Raw genomic sequence first — 26759 nt, forward strand, 5'->3', positions numbered from 1 at the left:
AGATCTCGAGGCGACCGAGTCAGGAAATGTTGGTCGGGTTTCGGACGCACATCTGAAGTCGGCCCGAGAGCTTGGGGAAAACCGGTTTGCGACAATGTTAAAGGACCCTGTATTCCAGTTTGGGGTGTTTTACGCCTTATTGTGTCAATGTGCCTTTGGTTTGGGTGAGTATCATATTGCTAAAGCTGCTTGTGCTAACGATATGTCTAACGCTATCTATCTCTGTTTATGAGCGCGTGCGTCCATTAATGTGAAGTGTGATTTCTGAAATATTCAGTAAATAATACAGTATGTTTTAAATAATCGCCGCTTGAGTGTGTTTAAGCTGTTGGCTGTTATTTAAATGCGGGGATCATTTCTGGTAACAGACCTGTGGTTCCCATATCATTTCCCAAATCTGGGAAATGTAACGTTAAGTGTTTTACAGTTGTGATTCCCTGCCCGAAAATGCATTCTCGTCTGGGGTGTTTTTCATTTAAATCGTTATTTATTAAAAAATAGCCTGAGTCAATTAGACTATAAAATATCTTAAGATTCAAAATAGTTCACATTTTGTTGTTTAAAAAATAATTATAGAGCCTGTGTGCTATAAGCGAGTGTTTACAAATGTAGGCCCATGCGCTCACACATTTAAATGATCTCCTTCATATTTTTTTTGTTTTTCAGTATGGCATAAGAGAGTCGTAGTCGAGGGACTTTATTTGTAATGTAGCCACAAAAAAAAAAAAATCCTCCTGCTCACCAAGAACAAATACTGTATTGTTTACTGTGCTAACGGCACTTTATGATATACTAGCTATATACTTTATTAATGACTGAGGCCGCTGCCTGCAACTCTTTGTAAGTGTTTGATAGGGTCTATAGCAATGATTATATATATATATATATATATATTACTGTACTGCATATATAAAGATACTGAATGTGTGTTCTGGGTTGTCCTCTTGAAGTCTGGACCATTTTTATATTTTGCTTAAAATAAGTATCTACTAAAACCAAATAAACAATGTAGGCTACATTATAATCAAAACGCCCTCATTATGAGCAGTAAACGAAGTTAACTAGTCATTTCAAAGTTTGTTGTCTTTCCTTGCCATTTACAAATAATTTTCCCAATTATAACAATATATTTATTATGAAATGCTCTTACCATGTTGATTATTAATGCTAAATGCAGATGAAAAAACGTCTTGTCACAAATCTGGTTTGAACGGTCATAATAAAATTTTTGCATCATTGTTGTTTTCTGCAGTGTTTTAGCGAAAGTATCAAATTTGACTTTTTACTGCTCACTGTGTTTCTGCTACTGTTGTTATAATAACTGCGTCATCTGCAGCTCTTCCTTTGACGTTTTTGCCTCTAGATGATCATAAACGCTTGTGGTGTAAACCACTCGACATGCTGCTCACTTTAACTACAGTAAAATGGTGCTACTGTTACCATTATCTGTTGCGGTCTTGTTGGAGTTGAATATGCATGGCCTATAGCTTTTTGGTAAGCCACCCAAAACACCATTTTATTATTTTACCTGTATATTATCCTAAAGCTTCCACTAAGAAAAAGTCCATTGCAACGTACAAATCAACCTACTTACAAGACACACACCGCAATGCATTACCGCAATAATACTGTAGTCCTGATGTTCATTCACTACGATTGATAACTGAGGCGCAGGATGACGTCAGTCGCTTTTGTAGGGAACGAGAGCAAGTCTGTGATGTGACGTGATAGTAGCGCCAGTACAGATACCCGGATGTACAGCATTCCCATGGATTACAGTAAATATAAGGGAATAGCTGATGGCTGAATGCCATGATCGACCCGTCTGAATCAAGAACTCCAGAGAGCTGTGTAATAAGATATGTGCTTCTTAGATAGATGAGATGCTTCTGTAGAAAAAAACAACAATTCCCAGACAGCACACGTGTCTTATAATGAGCACTTCGTCTGGAAAGCATCTAATCAAGTCAAGTCACTTCAAGCCACCTTTATTTACAATACAGAGTGTTTCAAAGCATCTTTACAGTAATAACAGGAAAATATTGCAACAAAGTTTGTTTCTGCTATATAGCAGATCTAGAAGAAAATAGTGTCATATTCCATCTTAAGTAAGCTCAGTGAGTTCATTTCTGTTGTAAAAAAATGATTGATTTAGTTAATTTATATTCAGGCGCTCTGGAGAAAACAGTGATGTCATCGTCCAGCTCAGTTCAGTTCTCATGTAATGGTGTCAATGCAGGCAGATCAGTAATAATAAAATCTGATAAACGTCTTTAAAAAGTCAGTTTTACATGCATTCTTAACCGTAAACATCTTAAAGACATTTTCTAAATGTCTATTTGACATCTGAAAGGAAACGCCTTGCGATGTACTTGTGTTATCAGTTGTGTTCAGTGTCCAGATTCCTGGTAGAGAGCAACATTAATTATAGGAAGCGATCCATTAGTCAGAGAAGTTGTTGTTAGCATGCAAGAGAGGTCAGTGCAGCCGTCCACCATCAGACATCAGGAATGACGTAATGGAGGATAGACATGAAAGTCTGCAGTGCTGTGTTGTTATATATTGTAACATTATTATAATTATTATAATCAGGGTTTGAAATTAACACTTGCCGACCGCCAAATGCGGGTAAAAATGAACTGTGGCGGGAAACGCTGTCAAATCACGAGCCAATTTGGCGTGTTAAGCCTAGTTCACACTACATGATTTTAAAACGTCGGGCTGAACTGTGCGGTTCACACTACATGACTTGCTCTCTGTGAAATCAGGAGTGTTCAAGTTGTTGACACCACACGACACAACGTGATTGATCCGCAACAGGGGGTAACGCACTACACGAGTTGACAACAACTCTGTCACCCAACGATTCTATCTTGTCTACAAACCACGTTTTGTCACGAAAAATCACGCGATAAAACGAACCGGAAATGACGCGAAACAGCACGCGCGTCAATACCCAGCGAAGAAGACGAAGAAGAACACAACACGCGAACATGCCTTGCTCTGATTGGCTGTAGCTCATGACATCACGTGAGCTTGAGTCGTACGACAGCTCTGGATATCTAGCATGCTAGATATTTTTCTGGGCTCGGCGACGCGTCTGCGAGGCGTCTGCGAGCGTCTTTGATGCGTTGTTTGCTCTTTCATACTAACAGATTGGCGAGTGTTTATCGCCCGCTAATCTCAGTCTTAATATGTTGTATTTCTTCTTTTTTTTCTTTTCTTTTTTCTTTTGGTGCTAGTAGAAGTTCTGAATGGCCGGTAATTTAAAAAATGTGTAGCAAAAATGGCCGGTGAGTGAAAAAGTTAATTTCAAACCCTGATTATAATGTTATTATTATTTTTACATAATTTGCCCAACTTAAAGGTGGGCAAGCGATATTTGAAAAACGCTGTTTGGAAGTTAGTCAGACCGACACACGAACAAACAACAACAAACGTGTGTAGCCAATCAGCATTAGGGGCGTGTGACGGTGGAGGAGAGAGAACGAGCAGGAGCAAGGTGTGAACTGAAGGAAGACTGCAGAAATAGAGATGAGACGCAATACAAAAGAGAAAAGCTCAGAAGAAATTACTGGAAAATGAAGGGTTATGACTGGGCAAGAGCTTTAGGACCCGCGTTAATATTAGAAAAGCTTTCCAGTGGTGGAGAGAGCAAAGCGGGAAAGCCTGAAAACACACGCGGATGTTGCTTTGATTCGCTCCACACGTGAGTAACAGTAACAAGTGAGTAACACATGAGTAACACGTGAGTAACAGTAACAAGTGAGTAACACATGAGTAACACGTGAGTAACAGTAACAAGTGAGTAACACATGAGTAACACGTGAGTAACAGTAACAAGTGAGTAACACATGAGTAACACGTGAGTAACAGTAACAAGTGAGTAACACGTGAGTAACAGTAACACGTGAGTAACACGTGAGTAACAGTAACAAGTGAGTAACACAGTAACACGTGAGTAACACAGTAACACGTGAGTAACAGTAACAAGTGAGTAACACAGTAACACGTGAGTAACAGTAACACGTGAGTAACAGTAACAAGTGAGTAACACAGTAACACGTGAGTAACACAGTAACACGTGAGTAACAGTAACAAGTGAGTAACACAGTAACACGTGAGTGACAGTAACAAGTGAGTAACACAGTAACACGTGAGTAGCACAGTAACACGTGAGTGACAGTAACAAGTGAGTAACACAGTTACACTGAGTATCAAGTGAGTAACACGTGAGTAACACAGTAACACGTGAGTAACAGTAACACGTGAGTACCACGTGAGTAACAGTAACACGTGAGTAACACAGTAACACGTGAGTAACAGTAACACGTGAGTAACAGTAACACGTGAGTAACAGTAACACGTGAGTAACACAGTAACACGTGAGTAACAGTAACACGTGAGTAACAGTAACACGTGAGTAACAGTAACACAGTAACACGTGAGTAACAGTAACACGTGAGTAACAGTAACACGTGAGTAACAGTAACACGTGAGTAACAGTAACACGTGAGTAACAGTAACACGTGAGTAACACGTGAGTAACAGTAACAAGTGAGTAACACAGTAACACGTGAGTAACACGTGAGTAGCACAGTAACACGTGAGTGACAGTAACAAGTGAGTAACACAGTTACACTGAGTAACACGTGAGTAACACGTGAGTAACACGTGAGTAACACGTGAGTAACACGTGAGTAACACGTGAGTAACAGTAACACGTGAGTAACACAGTAACACGTGAGTAACAGTAACACGTGAGTAACACAGTAACACGTGAGTAACAGTAACACGTGAGTAACACAGTAACACGTGAGTAACAGTAACACGTGAGTAACACAGTAACACGTGAGTAACAGTAACACGTGAGTAACACCAGGGATGGAAATTAACTTTTTTGTCCACCGGCCACTGTGGCTGGTGGATTTCAAAATCTACCAGCCACTCAATGTTTTTACCAGCCACTTTCTTGTTTTTAACCGACAATGTGTAACTGCATGTGAAAATTAATACTACAAGAATACTTAAGCAGTTTATTTAATCTCAAGTCTCAATGAAATACTGACATTTTCTCTTTCTCTCACCCTCGGCCTCATCCACCTAATCTGTCATTTATTTTTGTTTTGATGATAAATTGAGCCAGCCTCCAAAAGTAATTAACCTGTCCTGTGATTTTTTTTTTCTCTCTCTCACACAACACTCTCCAGACACGGATTTATGAGCTATAGTATGTTGGTTGCCTTAGAATAATATTTAATATAATCTAGATATGAAATGGAATAAATAGCATTCAATACAAAATGAATATGTCTCATATATTGAAATCAAGTTTTATGTGATAAAATATTTGCTTTGTTGTGCATTAGAACCACATCAGGCATTTAGTACAAAATAATTTATTGAAGCATCCAGATACTTCACCACGTGACAGCAGCTAGGCTCCTGATTGGTTAACGCGGCGCGAATTGACGCCAAAGTTCAGATTTTTCAACTCGGGCGGCAGACGCGAATTCGCGTCAAACGCGTGAATGCACAAAAGCACTCAATAAAATCATGCGCGCGGAACGCGTCAGACGCTCGAACTTGCCGCGCGAATGAGGCGTATTCGCATCTACCACGGCGCGCTCTACACCTCATTCGCGCCGTAGGAATTTTTTACGCGCGTAACGCGTCTTTGCATTGACTTAACAATGAAATCACTCGCGCCAGACGCTCTATTCTCGTCTGGTGTGAACGCACCATGATGTTTTCTCTGCAGACCTCTACGCCTGCGATGTAACGCCACATTTTTGTTTGAAGGTGTGCCTCCTCTAAAAGTGTCCGCCGTCCGGGTGAAACAGTATGCTATTTTTATTTACCCGCCACGGTGGCCGGTAGGTGAAGCGAGTTTACCCGCCACAACACAAAATCACCCGCATTTGGCTGGTGGCGGGTGCTAATTTCCATCCCTGAGTAACACGTGAGTAACAGTAACACGTGAGTAACAGTAACACGTGAGTAGCACAGTAACACGTGAGTAACAGTAACAAGTGAGTAACACGTGAGTAACAGTAACACGTGAGTAGCACAGTAACACGTGAGTAACAGTAACAAGTGAGTAACACGTGAGTAACAGTAACAAGTGAGTAACACGTGAGTAACAGTAACACGTGAGTAGCACAGTAACACGTGAGTAACAGTAACAAGTGAGTAACACGTGAGTAACACGTGAGTAACACGTGAGTAACAGTAACACGTGAGTAACAGTAACACGTGAGTAGCACAGTAACACGTGATTAACAGTAACACGTGAGTAACACGTGAGTAACAGTAACACGTGAGTAGCACAGTAACACGTGAGTAACAGTAACAAGTGAGTAACACGTGAGTAACAGTAACACGTGAGTAGCACAGTAACACGTGAGTAGCACAGTAACACGTGAGTAACAGTAACAAGTGAGTAACAGTAACACGTGAGTAACAGTAACACGTGAGTAACAGTAACACGTGAGTAGCACAGTAACACGTGAGTAACAGTAACAAGTGAGTAACACGTGAGTAACAGTAACACGTGAGTAGCACAGTAACACGTGAGTAACAGTAACAAGTGAGTAACACGTGAGTAACAGTAACACGTGAGTAGCACAGTAACACGTGAGTAACAGTAACAAGTGAGTAACACGTGAGTAACAGTAACACGTGAGTAACACAGTAACACGTGAGTAACAGTAACAAGTGAGTAACACGTGAGTAACAGTAACACGTGAGTAACACGTGAGTAACAGTAACAAGTGAGTAACACAGTAACACGTGAGTAACAGTAACAAGTGAGTAACACGTGAGTAACAGTAACACGTGAGTAACACGTGAGTAACAGTAACAAGTGAGTAACACGTGAGTAACAGTAACAAGTGAGTAACACGTGAGTAACAGTAACACGTGAGTAACACGTGAGTAACAGTAACAAGTGAGTAACACGTGAGTAACAGTAACAAGTGAGTAACACGTGAGTAACAGTAACAAGTGAGTAACACAGTAACACGTGAGTAACAGTAACAAGTGAGTAACACAGTTACACTGAGTAACAAGTGAGTAACAAGTGAGTAACAAGTGAGTAACAAGTGAGTAACAAGTGAGTAACAAGTGAGTAACACGTGAGTAACACTTGAGTAACAGTAACACGTGAGTAACAGTAACAAGTGAGTAACACAGTTACACTGAGTAACAAGTGAGTAACAAGTGAGTAACAAGTGAGTAACACGTGAGTAACACTGAGTAACACAGTAACACGTGAGTAACACTGAGTAACACAGTAACACGTGAGTAACACTGAGTAACACAGTTACACTGAGTAATAAGTGAGTAACACAGTAACACGTGAGTAACACGGTTTTCACGTTAAGCGTTTTAGAATGTCCCCTAACAACCAACTCTTGTTTGTAATTACTATTGTGTACTGTACGTTAAATTTGTTGTGCTTCCTCGTCATTCGTTCATCATCTGCGCATTATATTTCGTGAAGCATTATTCTGCTTCTGCTATGATAAACAGACATCCACTCTTGTATTGCGTGCGTAACGGATGTCAGTTAGTGAGTGGCGCTGATGATTGCTAGAGAATGCGGTGTTTAGCATCATTGCTAATGCCAGCAATCGCGTTCGAGAACGACTCGAAACGCAGGGCGTTTAGGATTGGAGTAGGGAAGCACCGATATAAACATTTTGGCCGATACGATAACCGATAATTAGTTATATTTGAAAGCCGATAACCGATATATTGTACGAAAGATCTAAATCCAATTTTTCTATATAATTTTTGAGAGCCTGATGATTACAAAATTAAAAGTTCCAAGCACACAATTAAAATGTTCTCATGATAATTTTATCCCTCCTTTACTGCATTTTCCTTTTTGATTCCAATAATATTTCAAGCGATTCAAAACCATCATCATAAAACAGTGCGCATCTGAAGGAAATAATACATTATTTATCGGCTTTAATATATATGATTGTTTCTATCAGGCCGATAGCGTTAACATCCCCAGCCGCTATATCCCCAGATTGCAGGATGAGTTTTGGAAGAGAGGCGTGTGTTTGTTTGGGTTAATCAACATTGTCCCACAGCGTTTTTGAAATATCCCTTACCCAATCTTTGATAGGATGCCAAATCAATTTACTTTCAATTCAAGGAAGTTTTTTTTAAATCCCTGTGGACAAAATGCTTCCGGAAACGAGGCTCCTGGCGGTCTAGTCTGTATGCAGGGACACTTGTGTAGGCTAAATGCTTTATGATTCGTGAGCTTCTGCGAGAGTTTTATGTTCACTGGTGGAGTCAGTGAGTATTATCAAGTTGTTACTATATACAATGGATGAATTATTAAACACAAATAAAATATGCAAGTTCTTGGTAACAAAGCTGTAGTTTTTATATATAATTTATATATATATTATTAAAATATTTGAATAATAGCTGTAGTCATCACCTAAACTTATGCGTAACAGAGCTGTAGGCTATATAAAAACCTTAGTATTTCTAATATGTTTATCTAAAGATAGAATAATGTAACTTTTTAAGTTTTAAAAGTTTTACATGCAGGTGCTTGCATTTCTCTATGCATATCTCATGGCTTGCAGATTTCCCCTCACTTTAGGTTGCACTTAGCACTAGTAAGCTGGTATTATATTTCTATTGAACTCTATAGTGTCGGTTTGCAGAGGATCTCGGATGACTGTAGTTTGGCTTTAGGACTCAAACTTTTGTTTGTATGAATGCTTGTGTTTGCGTGACAATCTTTCTCTCATTTCTCTCTCTCGCTCTTTCACTTCCTTCCTGTTGTTCTTTTCATTCCTTCGTTTCTATCTCTTGTATTCTTTCTCAATTCTTGTTTGCACCAATGTGCCAGTCAGTCCGCCGGTGTCTTGGCCAGAGTTTGCTGTTGAATGTACAGTATGGGTGCTATATAACGTGGTTTTATTTTCACACATGTGTCACAGTAAAACCACAGCTAGGTCTGATGTGAGCGGGTGTGAAAATGTCACTCCTCACACGTGGTTACAGCTGCAAATCAGTGTGGCCTTTAGCATTGTTCGACGGCGACGCTGCTTCTCTGGCTGACATCGTGAGACGAAATAAACAGCGAACGAACAAACTTTTAAAAGCAACCGCCTACTGCTGATTTACAAGCCCTGCACACATGGCAAGGCACAAATAAAACACTTATTTTAGCCTAAATAATAATGTTGAGGAACAAAATAAAAAGGACTAAGATGGCATGTGATCTCAGTTCTGTGGCAAGGCTATATATACATATATATATATTCCCATTGAAATACTCTCACATCAAAACTAAACTATTAGTGTTAACAGCACTAAACTTCCTCTCAAGTGCAAAAACTGATTTCTGCTTTCTAAATTTCACTTCTCTTAAACAAAGTTTTCTCAAACACGTTTACAAGTCAGATTTTTTTTTATTTGGTTGATTTTCAGTGATGATTTGGCAACTTTTTCCTCAATTACTATTCAGAAACCGCATTATGAGCTTTGCTCAACTGTCTCACAGTCGAAATATGTCTAGATTCTGTAGTGACTTGAGATGTGAGATGGCTTAACAATTAACACTACAAAAAAAAGAACAGCTCATTCCACTGTTTATAAAGAAAAACAGTCAAAAAGACATTGTTTTTTCCACTATTGAGTGGTGTAACATTTCATAGTCTAACATCAACGATAAAATCTCCCAGTTGTGGCTTTGTGGTTTTTTTTTTAATCTTCTAATTTTTATGAGCATTTTTATTATGATAATTTAAAAAAAGTAATCGTCATAACCAATGTTGTCACTCAGTTTACTATGAATGATCGAGTCCAAGCACCTAATCTACCAGGAGTCTAATGTTTCTACTCTCTGTGTGTTTGACATCTTAATATTGTGCAAGAGAAGCATTTCCTGTGACTAGCAGCCACTTCCTCAGATCATACTGACCCCGTTAAACTGAAATAACATGCAAAAAAACAAACGTATTGTCTTAAACCGTTTATACACTGCCAATAATCGATCTAACAACACAATGGAGGGATGGGAGTTATGTATCCTGATGAAATATAAAAATAGCTTATTCCAGTCTAAAAGGGCAATCGGTGCATCTTTAATTATTAAAATATATTTTTGAAAAGACATTTGAATATAGCCATAATTTATATTTGTCTGCTAAACTCATTTCAAACATGTAAGCATCATATGTAATATGATTCAAACCTCAAAATCTTTCATCAGGGAAATGACGTCTGTCTGAGAAATGCCTCAACATTTCAGTGCCTGTTTAGCAATACTGGAAGAAATTGTTGTAATCATAAGTTTGCAATGATCTCTAAATCTGAATCTAACCGGCGCTTGTTTTTCCTCAGTTCCTCCTGCAACAAACGTCAGTGTTGTTTGTCACAACTTTGTGAATGTGCTTTACTGGAACTACAGTAATCCCGCTGAACAGCTGAGGTTCAGCGTACTGGTCAAACCTTATGAAAGGTACGTGTGTGTGTGTGTGTGTGTGTCAAAAGCAGCTGACGAAAACAATTTCAGAGAATCACGTGACATTTCCTAATCACAAGACACTCACTCTGTGTCATTTATCTGCAGTGATCGCCGGACCGTCGACACGTCCCAGATATTCCTTGATATCAGCAACTACAGCCACGATGCGGCCGATGATTATGTTGTGGATGTGACGGCACATGTTGGACAAGAGAAATCTGAAAGTGCCTCCATTAGATTCACATACAGCAAAGACTATTATGATGAGAAAAAGCATACATATAAATGTAAGTTCTCTAAGTATAACTTAATAATATAGATGCAGTATTATACTTTTTTTTACAGTGAAATTAGGGTTTGCATGCACTAATGATGATGTATAAAAAGTATAAAACATCTGCAATTTATTCATCGCAAAACGGAAATTCGATACACTCATGTCACGATACACTCATGTCACGATACACTCATGTCACGATACACTCATGTCACGATACACTCATGTCACGATACACTCATGTCACGATACACTCATGTAAGGATACACTCATGTCACGATACACTCATGTCACGATACACTCATGTCACGATACACTCATGTCACGATACACTCATGTCACGATACACTCATGTAAGGATACACTCATGTCACGATACACTCATGTCACGATACACTCATGTCACGATACACTCATGTCACGATACACTCATGTCACGATACACTCATGTCACGATACACTCATGTAACGATACACTCATGTCACGATACACTCATGTAACGATACACTCATGTCACGATACACTCATGTCACGATACACTCATGTCACGATACACTCATGTCACGATACACTCATGTCACGATACACTCATGTCACGATACACTCATGTCACGATACACTCATGTCACGATACACTCATGTAAGGATACACTCATGTCACGATACACTCATGTCACGATACACTCATGTCACGATACACTCATGTCACGATACACTCATGTCACGATACACACATGTCACGATACACTCATGTCACGATACACTCATGTCACGAAACACTCATGTCACGAGACACTCATGTCACGATACACTCATGTCACGATACACTCATGTCACGATACACTCATGTCACGATACACTCATGTAACGATACACTCATGTCACGATACACTCATGTCACGATACACTCATGTCACGATACACTCATGTCACGATACACACTCATGTCACGATACACACTCATGTCACGATACACTCATGTCACGATACACTCATGTCACGATACACTCATGTCACGATACACTCATGTAACGATACACTCATGTCACGATACACTCATGTAACGATACACTCATGTCACGATACACTCATGTAACGATACACTCATGTAACGATACACTCATGTAACGATACACTCATGTCACGATACACTCATGTCACGATACACTCATGTCACGATACACTCATGTCACGATACACTCATGTCACGATACACTCATGTCACGATACACTCATGTCACGATACACTCATGTCACGATACACTCATGTCACGATACACTCATGTCACGATACACTCATGTGACGATACACTCATGTCACGATACACTCATGTCACGATACACTCATGTCACGATACACTCATGTAACGATACACTCATGTCACGATACACTCATGTCACGATACACTCATGTCACGATACACTCATGTCACGATACACTCATGTAACGATACACTCATGTCACGATACACTCATGTAACGATACACTCATGTCACGATACACTCATGTAACGATACACTCATGTCACGATACACTCATGTCACGATACACTCATGTCACGATACACTCATGTCACGATACACTCATGTAACGATACACTCATGTCACGATACACTCATGTCACGATACACTCATGTCACGATACACTCATGTCACGATACACTCATGTCACGATACACTCATGTAACGATACACTCATGTCACGATACACTCATGTCACGATACACTCATGTAACGATACACTCATGTCACGATACACTCATGTAACGATACACTCATGTCACGATACACTCATGTCACGATACACTCATGTCACGATACACTCATGTCACGATACACTCATGTCACGATACACTCATGTCACGATACACTCATGTCACGATACACTCATGTAACGATACACTCATGTCACGATACACTCATGTCACGATACACTCATGTCACGATACACACTCATGTCACGATACACACTCATGTCACGATACACTCATGTCACGATACACTCATGTAACGATACACTCGTGTCACGATACACTCGTGTCACGATACACACTCATGTCACGATACACTCATGTCACGATACACTCATGTCACGATACACTCATGTCACGATACACTCATGTCACGATACACTCATGTCACGATACACTCATGTCACGATACACTCATGTCACGATACACACTCATGTCACGATACACTCATGTCACGATACACTCATGTCACGATACACTCATGTCACGATACACTCATGTCACGATACACTCATGTCACGATACACTCATGTAACGATACACTCATGTGATACACTCAATGTCACGATACACTCATGTCACGATACACTCATGTGATACACTCATGTAACGATACACTCATGTCACGATACACTCATGTCACGATACACTCATGTAACGATACACTCATGTCACGATACACTCATGTCACGATACACTCATGTCACGATACACTCATGTAACGATACACTCATGTAACGATACACTCATGTAACGATACACTCATGTAACGATACACTCATGTCACGATACACTCATGTCACGATACACTCATGTCACGATACACTCATGTCACGATACACTCATGTCACGATACACTCATGTCACGATACACTCATGTCACGATACACTCATGTCACGATACACTCATGTCACGATACACTCATGTCACGATACACTCATGTCACGATACACTCATGTGACGATACACTCATGTCACGATACACTCATGTCACGATACACTCATGTCACGATACACTCATGTAACGATACACTCATGTCACGATACACTCATGTCACGATACACTCATGTCACGATACACTCATGTCACGATACACTCATGTAACGATACACTCATGTCACGATACACTCATGTAACGATACACTCATGTCACGATACACTCATGTAACGATACACTCATGTCACGATACACTCATGTCACGATACACTCATGTCACGATACACTCATGTCACGATACACTCATGTAACGATACACTCATGTCACGATACACTCATGTCACGATACACTCATGTCACGATACACTCATGTCACGATACACTCATGTCACGATACACTCATGTAACGATACACTCATGTCACGATACACTCATGTCACGATACACTCATGTAACGATACACTCATGTCACGATACACTCATGTAACGATACACTCATGTCACGATACACTCATGTCACGATACACTCATGTCACGATACACTCATGTCACGATACACTCATGTCACGATACACTCATGTCACGATACACTCATGTCACGATACACTCATGTAACGATACACTCATGTCACGATACACTCATGTCACGATACACTCATGTCACGATACACACTCATGTCACGATACACACTCATGTCACGATACACTCATGTCACGATACACTCATGTAACGATACACTCGTGTCACGATACACTCGTGTCACGATACACACTCATGTCACGATACACTCATGTCACGATACACTCATGTCACGATACACTCATGTCACGATACACTCATGTCACGATACACTCATGTCACGATACACTCATGTCACGATACACTCATGTCACGATACACACTCATGTCACGATACACTCATGTCACGATACACTCATGTCACGATACACTCATGTCACGATACACTCATGTCACGATACACTCATGTCACGATACACTCATGTAACGATACACTCATGTGATACACTCAATGTCACGATACACTCATGTCACGATACACTCATGTGATACACTCATGTAACGATACACTCATGTCACGATACACTCATGTCACGATACACTCATGTAACGATACACTCATGTCACGATACACTCATGTCACGATACACTCATGTCACGATACACTCATGTAACGATACACTCATGTCACGATACACTCATGTCACGATACACTCATGTAACGATACACTCATGTAACGATACACTCATGTAACGATACACTCATGTCACGATACACTCATGTAACGATACACTCATGTAACGATACACTCATGTAACGATACACTCATGTCACGATACACTCATGTCACGATACACTCATGTCACGATACACTCATGTAACGATACACTCATGTCACGATACACTCATGTAACGATACACTCATGTAACGATACACTCATGTAACGATACACTCATGTAACGATACACTCATGTCACGATACACTCATGTCACGATACACTCATGTCACGATACACTCATGTAACGATACACTCATGTCACGATACACTCATGTCACGATACACTCATGTCACGATACACTCATGTAACGATACACTCATGTCACGATACACTCATGTCACGATACACTCATGTCACGATACACTCATGTGATACACTCATGTGATACACTCATGTCACGATACACTCATGTCACGATACACTCATGTAACGATACACTCATGTCACGATACACTCATGTCACGATACACTCATGTCACGATACACTCATGAAACGATACACTCATGTAACGATACACTCATGTCACGATACACTCATGTCACGATACACTCATGTCACGATACACTCATGTAACGATACACTCATGTCACGATACACTCATGTCACGATACACTCATGTCACGATACACTCATGTCACGATACACTCATGTCACGATACACTCATGTAACGATACACTCATGTCACGATACACTCATGTCACGATACACTCATGTGATACACTCATGTAACGATACACTCATGTCACGATACACTCATGTCACGATACACTCATGTCACGATACACTCATGTAACGATACACTCATGTCACGATACACTCATGTCACGATACACTCATGTCACGATACACTCATGTAACGATACACTCATGTCACGATACACTCATGTAACGATACACTCATGTAACGATACACTCATGTAACGATACACTCATGTCACGATACACTCATGTCACGATACACTCATGTCACGATACACTCATGTAACGATACACTCATGTCACGATACACTCATGTCACGATACACTCATGTCACGATACACTCATGTAACGATACACTCATGTCACGATACACTCATGTCACGATACACTCATGTGATACACTCATGTGATACACTCATGTCACGATACACTCATGTCACGATACACTCATGTCACGATACACTCATGTCACGATACACTCATGTAACGATACACTCATGTCACGATACACTCATGTCACGATACACTCATGTCACGATACACTCATGTAACGATACACTCATGTAACGATACACTCATGTCACGATACACTCATGTCACGATACACTCATGTCACGATACACTCATGTCACGATACACTCATGTCACGATACACTCATGTCACGATACACTCATGTCACGATACACTCATGTCACGATACACTCATGTAACGATACACTCATGTCACGATACACTCATGTAACGATACACTCATGTCACGATACACTCATGTGATACACTCATGTCACGATACACTCATGTCACGATACACTCATGTGATACACTCATGTCACGATACACTCATGTCACGATACACTCATGTGATACACTCATGTCACGATACACTCATGTCACGATACACTCATGTCACGATACACTCATGTGATACACTCATGTCACGATACACTCATGTCACGATACACTCATGTCACGATACACTCATGTGATACACTCATGTCACGATACACTCATGTCACGATACACTCATGTAACGATACACTCATGTCACGATACACTCATGTCACGATACACTCATGTAACGATACACTCATGTCACGATACACTCATGTCACGATACACTCATGTAACGATACACTCATGTCACGATACACTCATGTCACGATACACTCATGTAACGATACACTCATGTCACGATACACTCATGTCACGATACACTCATGTCACGATACACTCATGTCACGATACACTCATGTCACGATACACTCATGTCACGATACACTCATGTAACGATACACTCATGTAACGATACACTCATGTAACGATACACTCATGTCACGATACACTCATGTAACGATACACTCATGTCACGATACACTCATGTCACGATACACTCATGTCACGATACACTCATGTCACGATACACTCATGTCACGATACACTCATGTCACGATACACTCATGTCACGATACACTCATGTAACGATACACTCATGTCACGAAACACTCATGTAACGATACACTCATGTCACGATACACTCATGTCACGATACACTCATGTAACGATACACTCATGTCACGATACACTCATGTCACGATACACTCATGTGATACACTCATGTCACGATACACTCATGTCACGATACACTCATGTCACGATACACTCATGTCACGATACACTCATGTCACGATACACTCATGTCACGATACACTCATGTCACGATACACTCATGTCACGATGCACTCATGTAACGATACACTCATGTCACGATACACTCATGTAACGATACACTCATGTCACGATACACTCATGTCACGATACACTCATGTCACGATGCACTCATGTAACGATACACTCATGTCACGATACACTCATGTCACGATACACTCATGTCACGATACACACTCATGTCACGATACACACTCATGTCACGATACACTCATGTCACGATACACTCATGTCACGATACACTCATGTCACGATACACTCATGTCACGATACACTCATGTCACGATACACTCATGTCACGATACACTCATGTAACGATACACTCATGTCACGATACAGATACACTCATGTCACGATACACTCATGTAACGATACACTCATGTCACGATACACTCATGTCACGATACACTCATGTGATACACTCATGTAACGATACACTCATGTCACGATACACTCATGTCACGATACACTCATGTAACGATACACTCATGTCACGATACACTCATGTCACGATACACTCATGTCACGATACACTCATGTAACGATACACTCATGTCACGATACACTCATGTCACGATACACTCATGTCACGATACACTCATGTCACGATACACTCATGTAACGATACACTCATGTCACGATACACTCATGTCACGATACACTCATGTCACGATACACTCATGTCACGATACACTCATGTCACGATACACTCATGTCACGATACACTCATGTCACGATACACTCATGTCACGATACACTCATGTCACGATACACTCATGTCACGATACACTCATGTAACGATACACTCATGTCACGATACACTCATGTCACGATACACTCATGTAACGATACACTCATGTCACGATACACTCATGTCACGATACACTCATGTGATACACTCATGTAACGATATACTCATGTCACGATACACTCATGTCACGATACACTCATGTCACGATACACTCATGTAACGATACACTCATGTCACGATACACTCATGTCACGATACACTCATGTCACGATACACTCATGTAACGATACACTCATGTCACGATACACTCATGTCACGATACACTCATGTCACGATACACTCATGTCACGATACACTCATGTCACGATACACTCATGTCACGATACACTCATGTAACGATACACTCATGTCACGATACACTCATGTCACGATACACTCATGTCACGATACACTCATGTGATACACTCATGTCACGATACACTCATGTCACGATACACTCATGTGATACACTCATGTCACGATACACTCATGTCACGATACACTCATGTCACGATACACTCATGTCACGATACACTCATGTAACGATACACTCATGTCACGATACACTCATGTCACGATACACTCATGTCACGATACACTCATGTAACGATACACTCATGTAACGATACACTCATGTCACGATACACTCATGTCACGATACACTCATGTCACGATACACTCATGTCACGATACACTCATGTCACGATACACTCATGTAACGATACACTCATGTCACGATACACTCATGTCACGATACACTCATGTAACGATACACTCATGTCACGATACACTCATGTAACGATACACTCATGTCACGATACACTCATGTCACGATACACTCATGTCACGATACACTCATGTCACGATACACTCATGTCACGATACACTCATGTCACGATACACTCATGTCACGATACACTCATGTCACGATACACTCATGTCACGATACACTCATGTAACGATACACTCATGTCACGATACACTCATGTAACGATACACTCATGTAACGATACACTCATGTAACGATACACTCATGTCACGATACACTCATGTGATACACTCATGTGATACACTCATGTCACGATACACTCATGTCACGATACACTCATGTCACGATACACTCATGTCACGATACACTCATGTCACGATACACTCATGTCACGATACACTCATGTCACGATACACTCATGTCACGATACACTCATGTCACGATACACTCATGTCACGATACACTCATGTAACGATACACTCATGTCACGATACACTCATGTCACGATACACTCATGTAACGATACACTCATGTCACGATACACTCATGTCACGATACACTCATGTCACGATACACTCATGTAACGATACACTCATGTCACGATACACTCATGTCACGATACACTCATGTCACGATACACTCATGTAACGATACACTCATGTGATACACTCATGTCACGATACACTCATGTCACGATACACTCATGTCACGATACACTCATGTAACGATACACTCATGTCACGATACACTCATGTCACGATACACTCATGTCACGATACACTCATGTCACGATACACTCATGTCACGATACACTCATGTAACGATACACTCATGTCACGATACACTCATGTAACGATACACTCATGTGATACACTCATGTCACGATACACTCATGTAACGATACACTCATGTCACGATACACTCATGTCACGATACACTCATGTCACGATACACTCATGTCACGATTCACTCATGTCACGATACACTCGTGTAACGATACACTCGTGTCACGATACACTCATGTAACAATACACTCATGTCACGATACACTCATGTCACGATACACTCATGTCACGATACACTCATGTCACGATACACTCATGTCACGATACACTCATGTAACGATACACTCGTGTCACGATACACTCATGTCACGATACACTCATGTGATACACTCATGTCACGATACACTCGTGTCACGATACACTCATGTCACGATACACTCATGTCACGATACACTCATGTCACGATACACTCATGTAACGATACACTCATGTCACGATACACTCATGTCACGATACACTCATGTCACGATACACTCATGTCACGATACACTCATGTCACGATACACTCATGTCACGATGCACTCATGTCACGATACACTCATGTCACGATACACTCATGTCACGATACACTCATGTCACGATGCACTCATGTCACGATGCACTCATGTCACGATACACTCATGTCACGATACACTCATGTAACGATGCACTCATGTCACGATACACTCATGTCACGATACACTCATGTCACGATACACTCATGTCACGATACACACTCATGTCACGATACACTCATGTCACGATGCACTCATGTCACGATACACTCATGTCACGATACACTCATGTAACGATACACTCATGTCACGATACGATACATTGCGATACTTTAAAAAGTTAACAAAAAATGTGCTGCTGATTTAAATTTTAGGTTTTGGTATTACATCAGGAATGGACTTGAATAGGCTTGGACTTGGTCATGGACCCCAATCACATGATATTCATGTTTCTGAAGTTTAAAATATATAATTATGTTAGACACACATGCTTGACTCTGTCCCTGACTACATATAAATAACGTAGGCCCGTTTTACTGGTAATATCAGTCCCTAAAACCACGATCTCTCCCTCTATTAATGCACTTATAGAAGAAGAAACCCTGAATCTTCATACTACTAAAACTACAAACGTGATATGGGGATTTGAATTATGTCTGTGCTTTGACTTTGAGTGCCGCTCTTCAGATGATCAATGCAGTCAATCACAGTTCTAATCGCAAAACGTGTCAAACTCAAAAAAATATAGATTTATTTATTTATTTATTTGGGACGGTGCACATTAATGTACACTCCTGTAAACACTATAAATGAGCCAGATTATAGCATAAATGCTCATTTTCATCTGTAGTCCCGAAAATGACTGTTCCCAAACTTAAAAGAGTTAGTTCATCCAAAAATGAAAAGTCTGTCTGCATTCACTCACTCCCATGTCGTTCTTGCGCACACACATACACCTGAACATCCGTGTTAACGACAGTATGTGCCTTGATCAGTAAATCTGTTCATCATTATAGTTCACATCACTGAAAGATTAATTTTAATATTAGTTTTTTTTCCTTGTTATTTTGACTGTTTTAAGCAATATTGTGCTTTTTTTCCAGGCTCTTTGGACTTCCCAGCTGTAAACATTTCTGTCCACAAAGATGTGATTAAAGTGTCTTTTTGGCACCCTTACTTATTTTATGAGCAGGATACTCTGAACGAGGAATTCAAGTACACAGTCACACATGATCAGGTCAGAAATGCAGTAAAAAAAACATTGAAAGAGGTGTAATCGCAAAAACTCCTCCATGTTACAGTCTTCTTTTCTGAAATCACTCTATTCTCCGTCTTCAGGAAACGTTTTCAGACTACTGTTTGGGGGAAGATGAACAGTGCATTGCAGATATCCACTTTAACCAAAGCGTGGCCGGACAGTGTGTGGAGCTGAGGTTTGAAGGGAAGATCTCTGCTATTCCTACACACACCTCCAGACACGTCTGTGTCCCTCGGCTGACGCCCCACACCGGTAAAATGCTACAGATATTGAGATTTCTTGTTTGCACAAGATAAAGCCACACATGAGCTGTGTTTGAAATCACCTTATCTCCTCACTGACTCTTCCATATCACATAAGTCACTGCATGAGAAAGATTTAGTTTCAAAATGAATATTTTGCACGATAACGATAGTTCTTTATATTTGAAAGCCGATAACCGATATATTGGCCGATAAATCTATATACAATTTTTTTTTTTTTTAAAGAGCCTGAATACAAAAACATAAGTCTCACCATCCCAAGCACACAATTATAATTTCCTCATTATAATTTTATGTAGCCGAGATTTGCGCTGCACATGTTGCACTTACTTTTCTGTATTTTCCTCTTTGAAGTGATTCCAATCATATTTCAAGCGACTCAAAACCATCATGTTGAACAGTTCGCATCTGAAGCCTCTCAGCTGAAGGAAATAATCCATCATTTATCAGCTTTAATATATCAGCCAAATTTTCGTAATGCACCGATAACGGTAACATTACAAATGAACATATATCTGCCGATACCGATATGGTGGCCGATATATCGTGCATCTTTAGAGTATGGACACTGATGTCAAATTCATGCACCAGAGACGACTGTGAAACACTTAAACCACAAACGGTTTGTGGAATGCATGAGGTGCATTCTGGGATTGAATGAGTGCACTGGATAATCTCCACTATGGTTTCAGTCACCACTCTAATATTGCACTAGGGTTTTTTTGTTGTAACATATTTTAAAGGTGAAGAATTTCATTTCTGTGCCACTAACGATCTGTTTGAATTGTAATATTTGTCAAATATAATTTTTTATTATTATCATTATAAGGCACTGGGGTTGCGGTGCCACCGGCTTGGGCCCGTCATCGCTGCTTGCAGCTATATTTATTATTAAATTTAGTATCTAGTATGCTGCCTCCTAATATACATTGGGCTAATTTTAGCACCTTGTGTATTATTAGAGGAAAATCCCATAATGCATTGCAACAAGCTCAGTGGAATAAATCCAAGGTGTTGGCCTAAGCAAGATAAATGTCGCGAAATAGATTTGGAATTCATTCAATACCGAAAAAGCAGTATTTAAGCCGTTATCTGTCCGATCAATGGCAGGTTGGAGGAGCGCTTCAACTTATTTGAGAACTTCTGTTGTTTTTTCCAGTTTTGTCTGATGCTGATAGTGGAACTTCACCTTTAGCTTATGAGAATATCAGTATTGTGTGAGTACTAGACTAGATTGCTTCATTGAAATGTTCTTTTCTGTAGACCACACAGGATTAATATTGGCTTTGCTGGGAGGAGGGTTCGTGTTGCTCTGCATTATCGCAGGCGTTGTGTGGGTCATCTCCAAGAAGTGGTCCAAAATCCCCAAACTTCCTGAAGCTTTGGTTGGTGTCTTTGAGTCTTTTCACTTTCTATTTCTGTTTTTTACATCTGACAATATGGTATATGCATATTTCACCTAAAATGGTGTATTTAACCCTCATGTTGGTCCGAACCTGTGCCTTTTGGTCCTATGTGGGACACTTTTGTTGTTGTTGTTGAAGGATATCATTTTAGTAAGCCACATACATACACACTGTAAAGTTTCAGGAGTGTCAACCGCATTTAAATACGCCGATGAATCCCCTAAATTATAATTTCGTGTCTGTACGGAACGTGGCTTGTCCCGAAATTGCAATGATTGACTTTGTGTTAAGCGAAACAACATTCTGGCATCACGCTTGTTTGCTATCCACTATTTTTTAAATAACATTGCAGAGACCTAAGCCTTGTTATTTTCTGGGACTTTAACCCTTTAACTGCCCCCCCCCCCCCCACACCCCCCTTTTTTTTTTCTGCATAGACATGAAAATCACTATCCAAAATAAAATGGTTGTAATTCAAGAATGCTTTGGAATATAGACCTATTGATAGATCTTGTTTTAAAGAAGACATTTCCCAGATTCTTCTAGAAGTGAAATAAATTATGAAAGTGAAACAGAAAAAAAGTTATATAAGTTTGAGTTTATGAAAATGTACAATGTAAAAATATAATTATTTATATTTTATATAAATATATATATATAATACAAAATATATTTTACTCTAAAACTGCAAGAAAATGAAAGCCAAAAATCTGAACAAGTTGTGTTTTTAGCTTTTATTAGCTTTCAGTAAGATTTTATTTGGGCGCAGTACCAAACTTTTTCACTAGTTGGACAGCCAAGCTTCCTTACTGACCATATAAGGGCCTCCATTTTCATATGTGTTTTGAGTGATCTGAAGCATGTATTCCCCAATTTATGAAGTAGACATCCTATTCAGAAGAAGTATGGGTGGTTTGGCAGTATTTGATTTGAATTCAACCTCTAATAAGCGCATAAAAAGAGCACACATGTGCGTCATAGCTCGCAGCCGCATCACAAATCGAGAATCCATACATTTTTCTTTATATTTAAAACATTTTCAGACCTTTTTTTCTCATAAAATTGAATTAGTGTTATCTTTTGAACGTTTGGCATGAAAACAAACTGAGGTTTCTACTAATCTTTCATGATTTTTCATGTTTATTGCTATTTCAAAATAAAGGCCTAAACACGCCTAATGAATATGAAATATTCTTGTTGGAAATTGATAAATTACTGCTCCTCTGTAATTTATTTTAAAAAACAGCCACCGAACTATGAAAACTAGAGATTGTAAGCTTTCAAATGAAATATAGTTTGTCAATATTACTTTAGGTTTTTACTAAGATATTATTGTTTTAAAAATATCATGGCGGTGACAGTCAAGGAAGTGTGACTTTAACTTTGTTTGCAAGGCTTCTTCACGGAGCGCGCTCTTGCAGTGTTGCCACGTCCACTTATTATAAGCATTTTTTTAGATTGGCTAATGTGAACAAGTTTATGGAGCTATTAAAAGTAGGTTGTGATATTTTGGTCTCATCTCAGTATAAAGCATTTGGATTTTTCTGGTTTATCATGTGCTTCGACACGAATGAGTCGAGGCTCGTACCTCTTTGCCTGTGATTTTTTTAGCACAGCACTTACAGAAGAGAGAAACATCTCTGATGCACATTTAAATACGTCATTACATTAACAACTAGTTGTTCACATCATAATATCATAAAGAGAAAGACATCTCAAGTCGCTTTTACACAAGCTGAGGTAAATGCTAATATATATAGAAGGTGCACAGTGTCACAAAACGCCCTCATGGTAACACACATGACTCTAAAATAATGCAATAAACATTCATTTAACAGCATAAAAAAACCCTAATATGCATAACTGATACCAAAAAACTAAATAAACAATTATCAAAATGAAAAACCATCCGATGTGAAGTGTCACACTAAGAACTCTGGGAATGTCAGTTTATTTATTTTACTTACAAAAAAATGATTTTACTGTAACATTACATGAAATGTAAGGTAGTTTCCCCATATAGTAAGGGAATATACTGTTAACCATTTAACAGATTACTGTAGTTTTGTTTTGTTTTGTTTTTACAGTGCATGTGCGGAACGATATGAAGATCAGTTAATTATGAGTTTAAAAGTTTCCTTTAGGGCTTTTACGCCGCAGTGTTTTGCATTTGTGACGTGTCTAGTGACTTGCTGCTGACTCGGGGATCTCAGTGGCACTACTATCACATTAACCGTTTGCTCTTTCCCATACGCAGCGGAGCTTTATTTCCAGCCAAACTCCTACAGTGCTCCTTCCCCAACCCGAGTGCTCCACCATTTCTCCAACGGCATCTGATGGACACAAACCACTCCTGAATGAAGTCAGCTATGGCTCTTGCCCCATTTCTGTAGATGAGAAAGACTGCGAAACAACCACTGACCTTGCTAACACAGAAGAAGGGGATGACCCTGAGGTTCCTGAAGAGGATGATGAAGACTTTACAGGCTTCGGCCTGTCGTCTGACTATAACAGTCCCAAATGCCTGTATGAAATGAGTCCTGAGGACTTCGCTGAGGGTTACGGCTCACGGCCGCCGATTCTTTAGGCCTGAACGTGTGTAAGAATAACACAGAGAGGTGATCTGCTCACACCAAGTCATTTGATGAAATCATTATATGGTCCATTAGCAATTTCACACACAGCCATCCAGCCGGATCAGGTTGTGTTTACTGTAAGGAGAAGCAGTGATAAAACTACATCACTCCTGTTAAAACCATCCAAGCTGTGTGTAATGCAGCCGGTGTCGATCTTCTAGTTATGGTCAGCGATGTAGTTTTGTTGTGATGCTCATAGTTTCGATGTGGTGTAACGGGTGCATTGACAGTGGGAACTTTTACATGCACACACAACTCCCCAAAATGTGCTTATTGAAAAAACCCGTGGTTGCATGCAAACCAATAACCAACGCATGTATTCCACATTCACAGGGTTATCCCCAGTAGTGATTTGTGTGTCCTGTCAGAACAAATACCAGATTGCAAATATGACGCTTCATAATTCAACGAAAAGTTGTATTCCCACTCGACAACATCAAAACGCATCTTACACACTCCTGTCTGTCAAATGATCTGACAAGGCCTCTCTATTCTAGTGTGTGTGTTCTTGAGCCTCTTATTGTCATGAAACGCATGTATAGATCATAGCATATATTTACATCCAGGGCACTTGAAGTTCCAGTCCTGTTGGTTTCGCGGTGCAGAACTCATTTGCAAGGCTATAACTTTGCCAAGCTGAATATCTCGCTCGTCTGTGTCGCTATAGGCACATTTCTATGCTGAGGCTTAATCTGTTACGTATGTAAAGTTGTTACTACCATAACACCATATTCATGTGTTTAATAATTACAATAACAGGCTCCGTTTAATATCTGCCAAAAGCTTCTCTGTAATTGTACATTTCTCTGGCGGAAAAGACATTGTGTTGGTTGTATAAATGAAACCTAAAGCATTAATCTGGCAAACATTTCACAATGTGTCATGTCACTTTTTGGTATTTAGAAAAAGTGGCGAAATGTAATTAAGGGGAAAATACATGTGGTATGTTTTTTTTTTTTTTTTTACTCTATGTACTTTTCATGATATCCCTTCTAATATTCCCCAACATTTCTTGTAATTTTAAAGCTTTATGCTCTTTGAAAATCAAGGCAAAGTTTGCACTCATTTTAGATTTATCAAGAATCTCTAC

General features: G+C 39.8%; 1 protein-coding gene across 1 annotated transcript; it reads left to right on the forward strand.

Annotated features, from left to right (window-relative positions):
* ifngr1l (interferon gamma receptor 1-like) lies at positions 1-25804 on the forward strand. Its single transcript, XM_056261904.1, has 7 exons — positions 1-164; positions 10384-10501; positions 10613-10794; positions 21210-21343; positions 21445-21616; positions 22891-23012; positions 25291-25804. Exons 1-7 carry the CDS (start codon positions 95-97, stop codon positions 25618-25620), a joined length of 1128 nt encoding a protein of 375 aa, XP_056117879.1. The 5' UTR covers positions 1-94; the 3' UTR covers positions 25621-25804.
* Positions 25805-26759: the final 955 nt, after the last annotated feature.

The sequence above is a fragment of the Rhinichthys klamathensis genome, unplaced genomic scaffold (assembly GCF_029890125.1).
Source record: "Rhinichthys klamathensis goyatoka isolate OS25496 unplaced genomic scaffold, OSU_Roscu_1.1 h1tg000188l_1, whole genome shotgun sequence".
Taxonomy (NCBI): domain Eukaryota; kingdom Metazoa; phylum Chordata; class Actinopteri; order Cypriniformes; family Leuciscidae; genus Rhinichthys; species Rhinichthys klamathensis.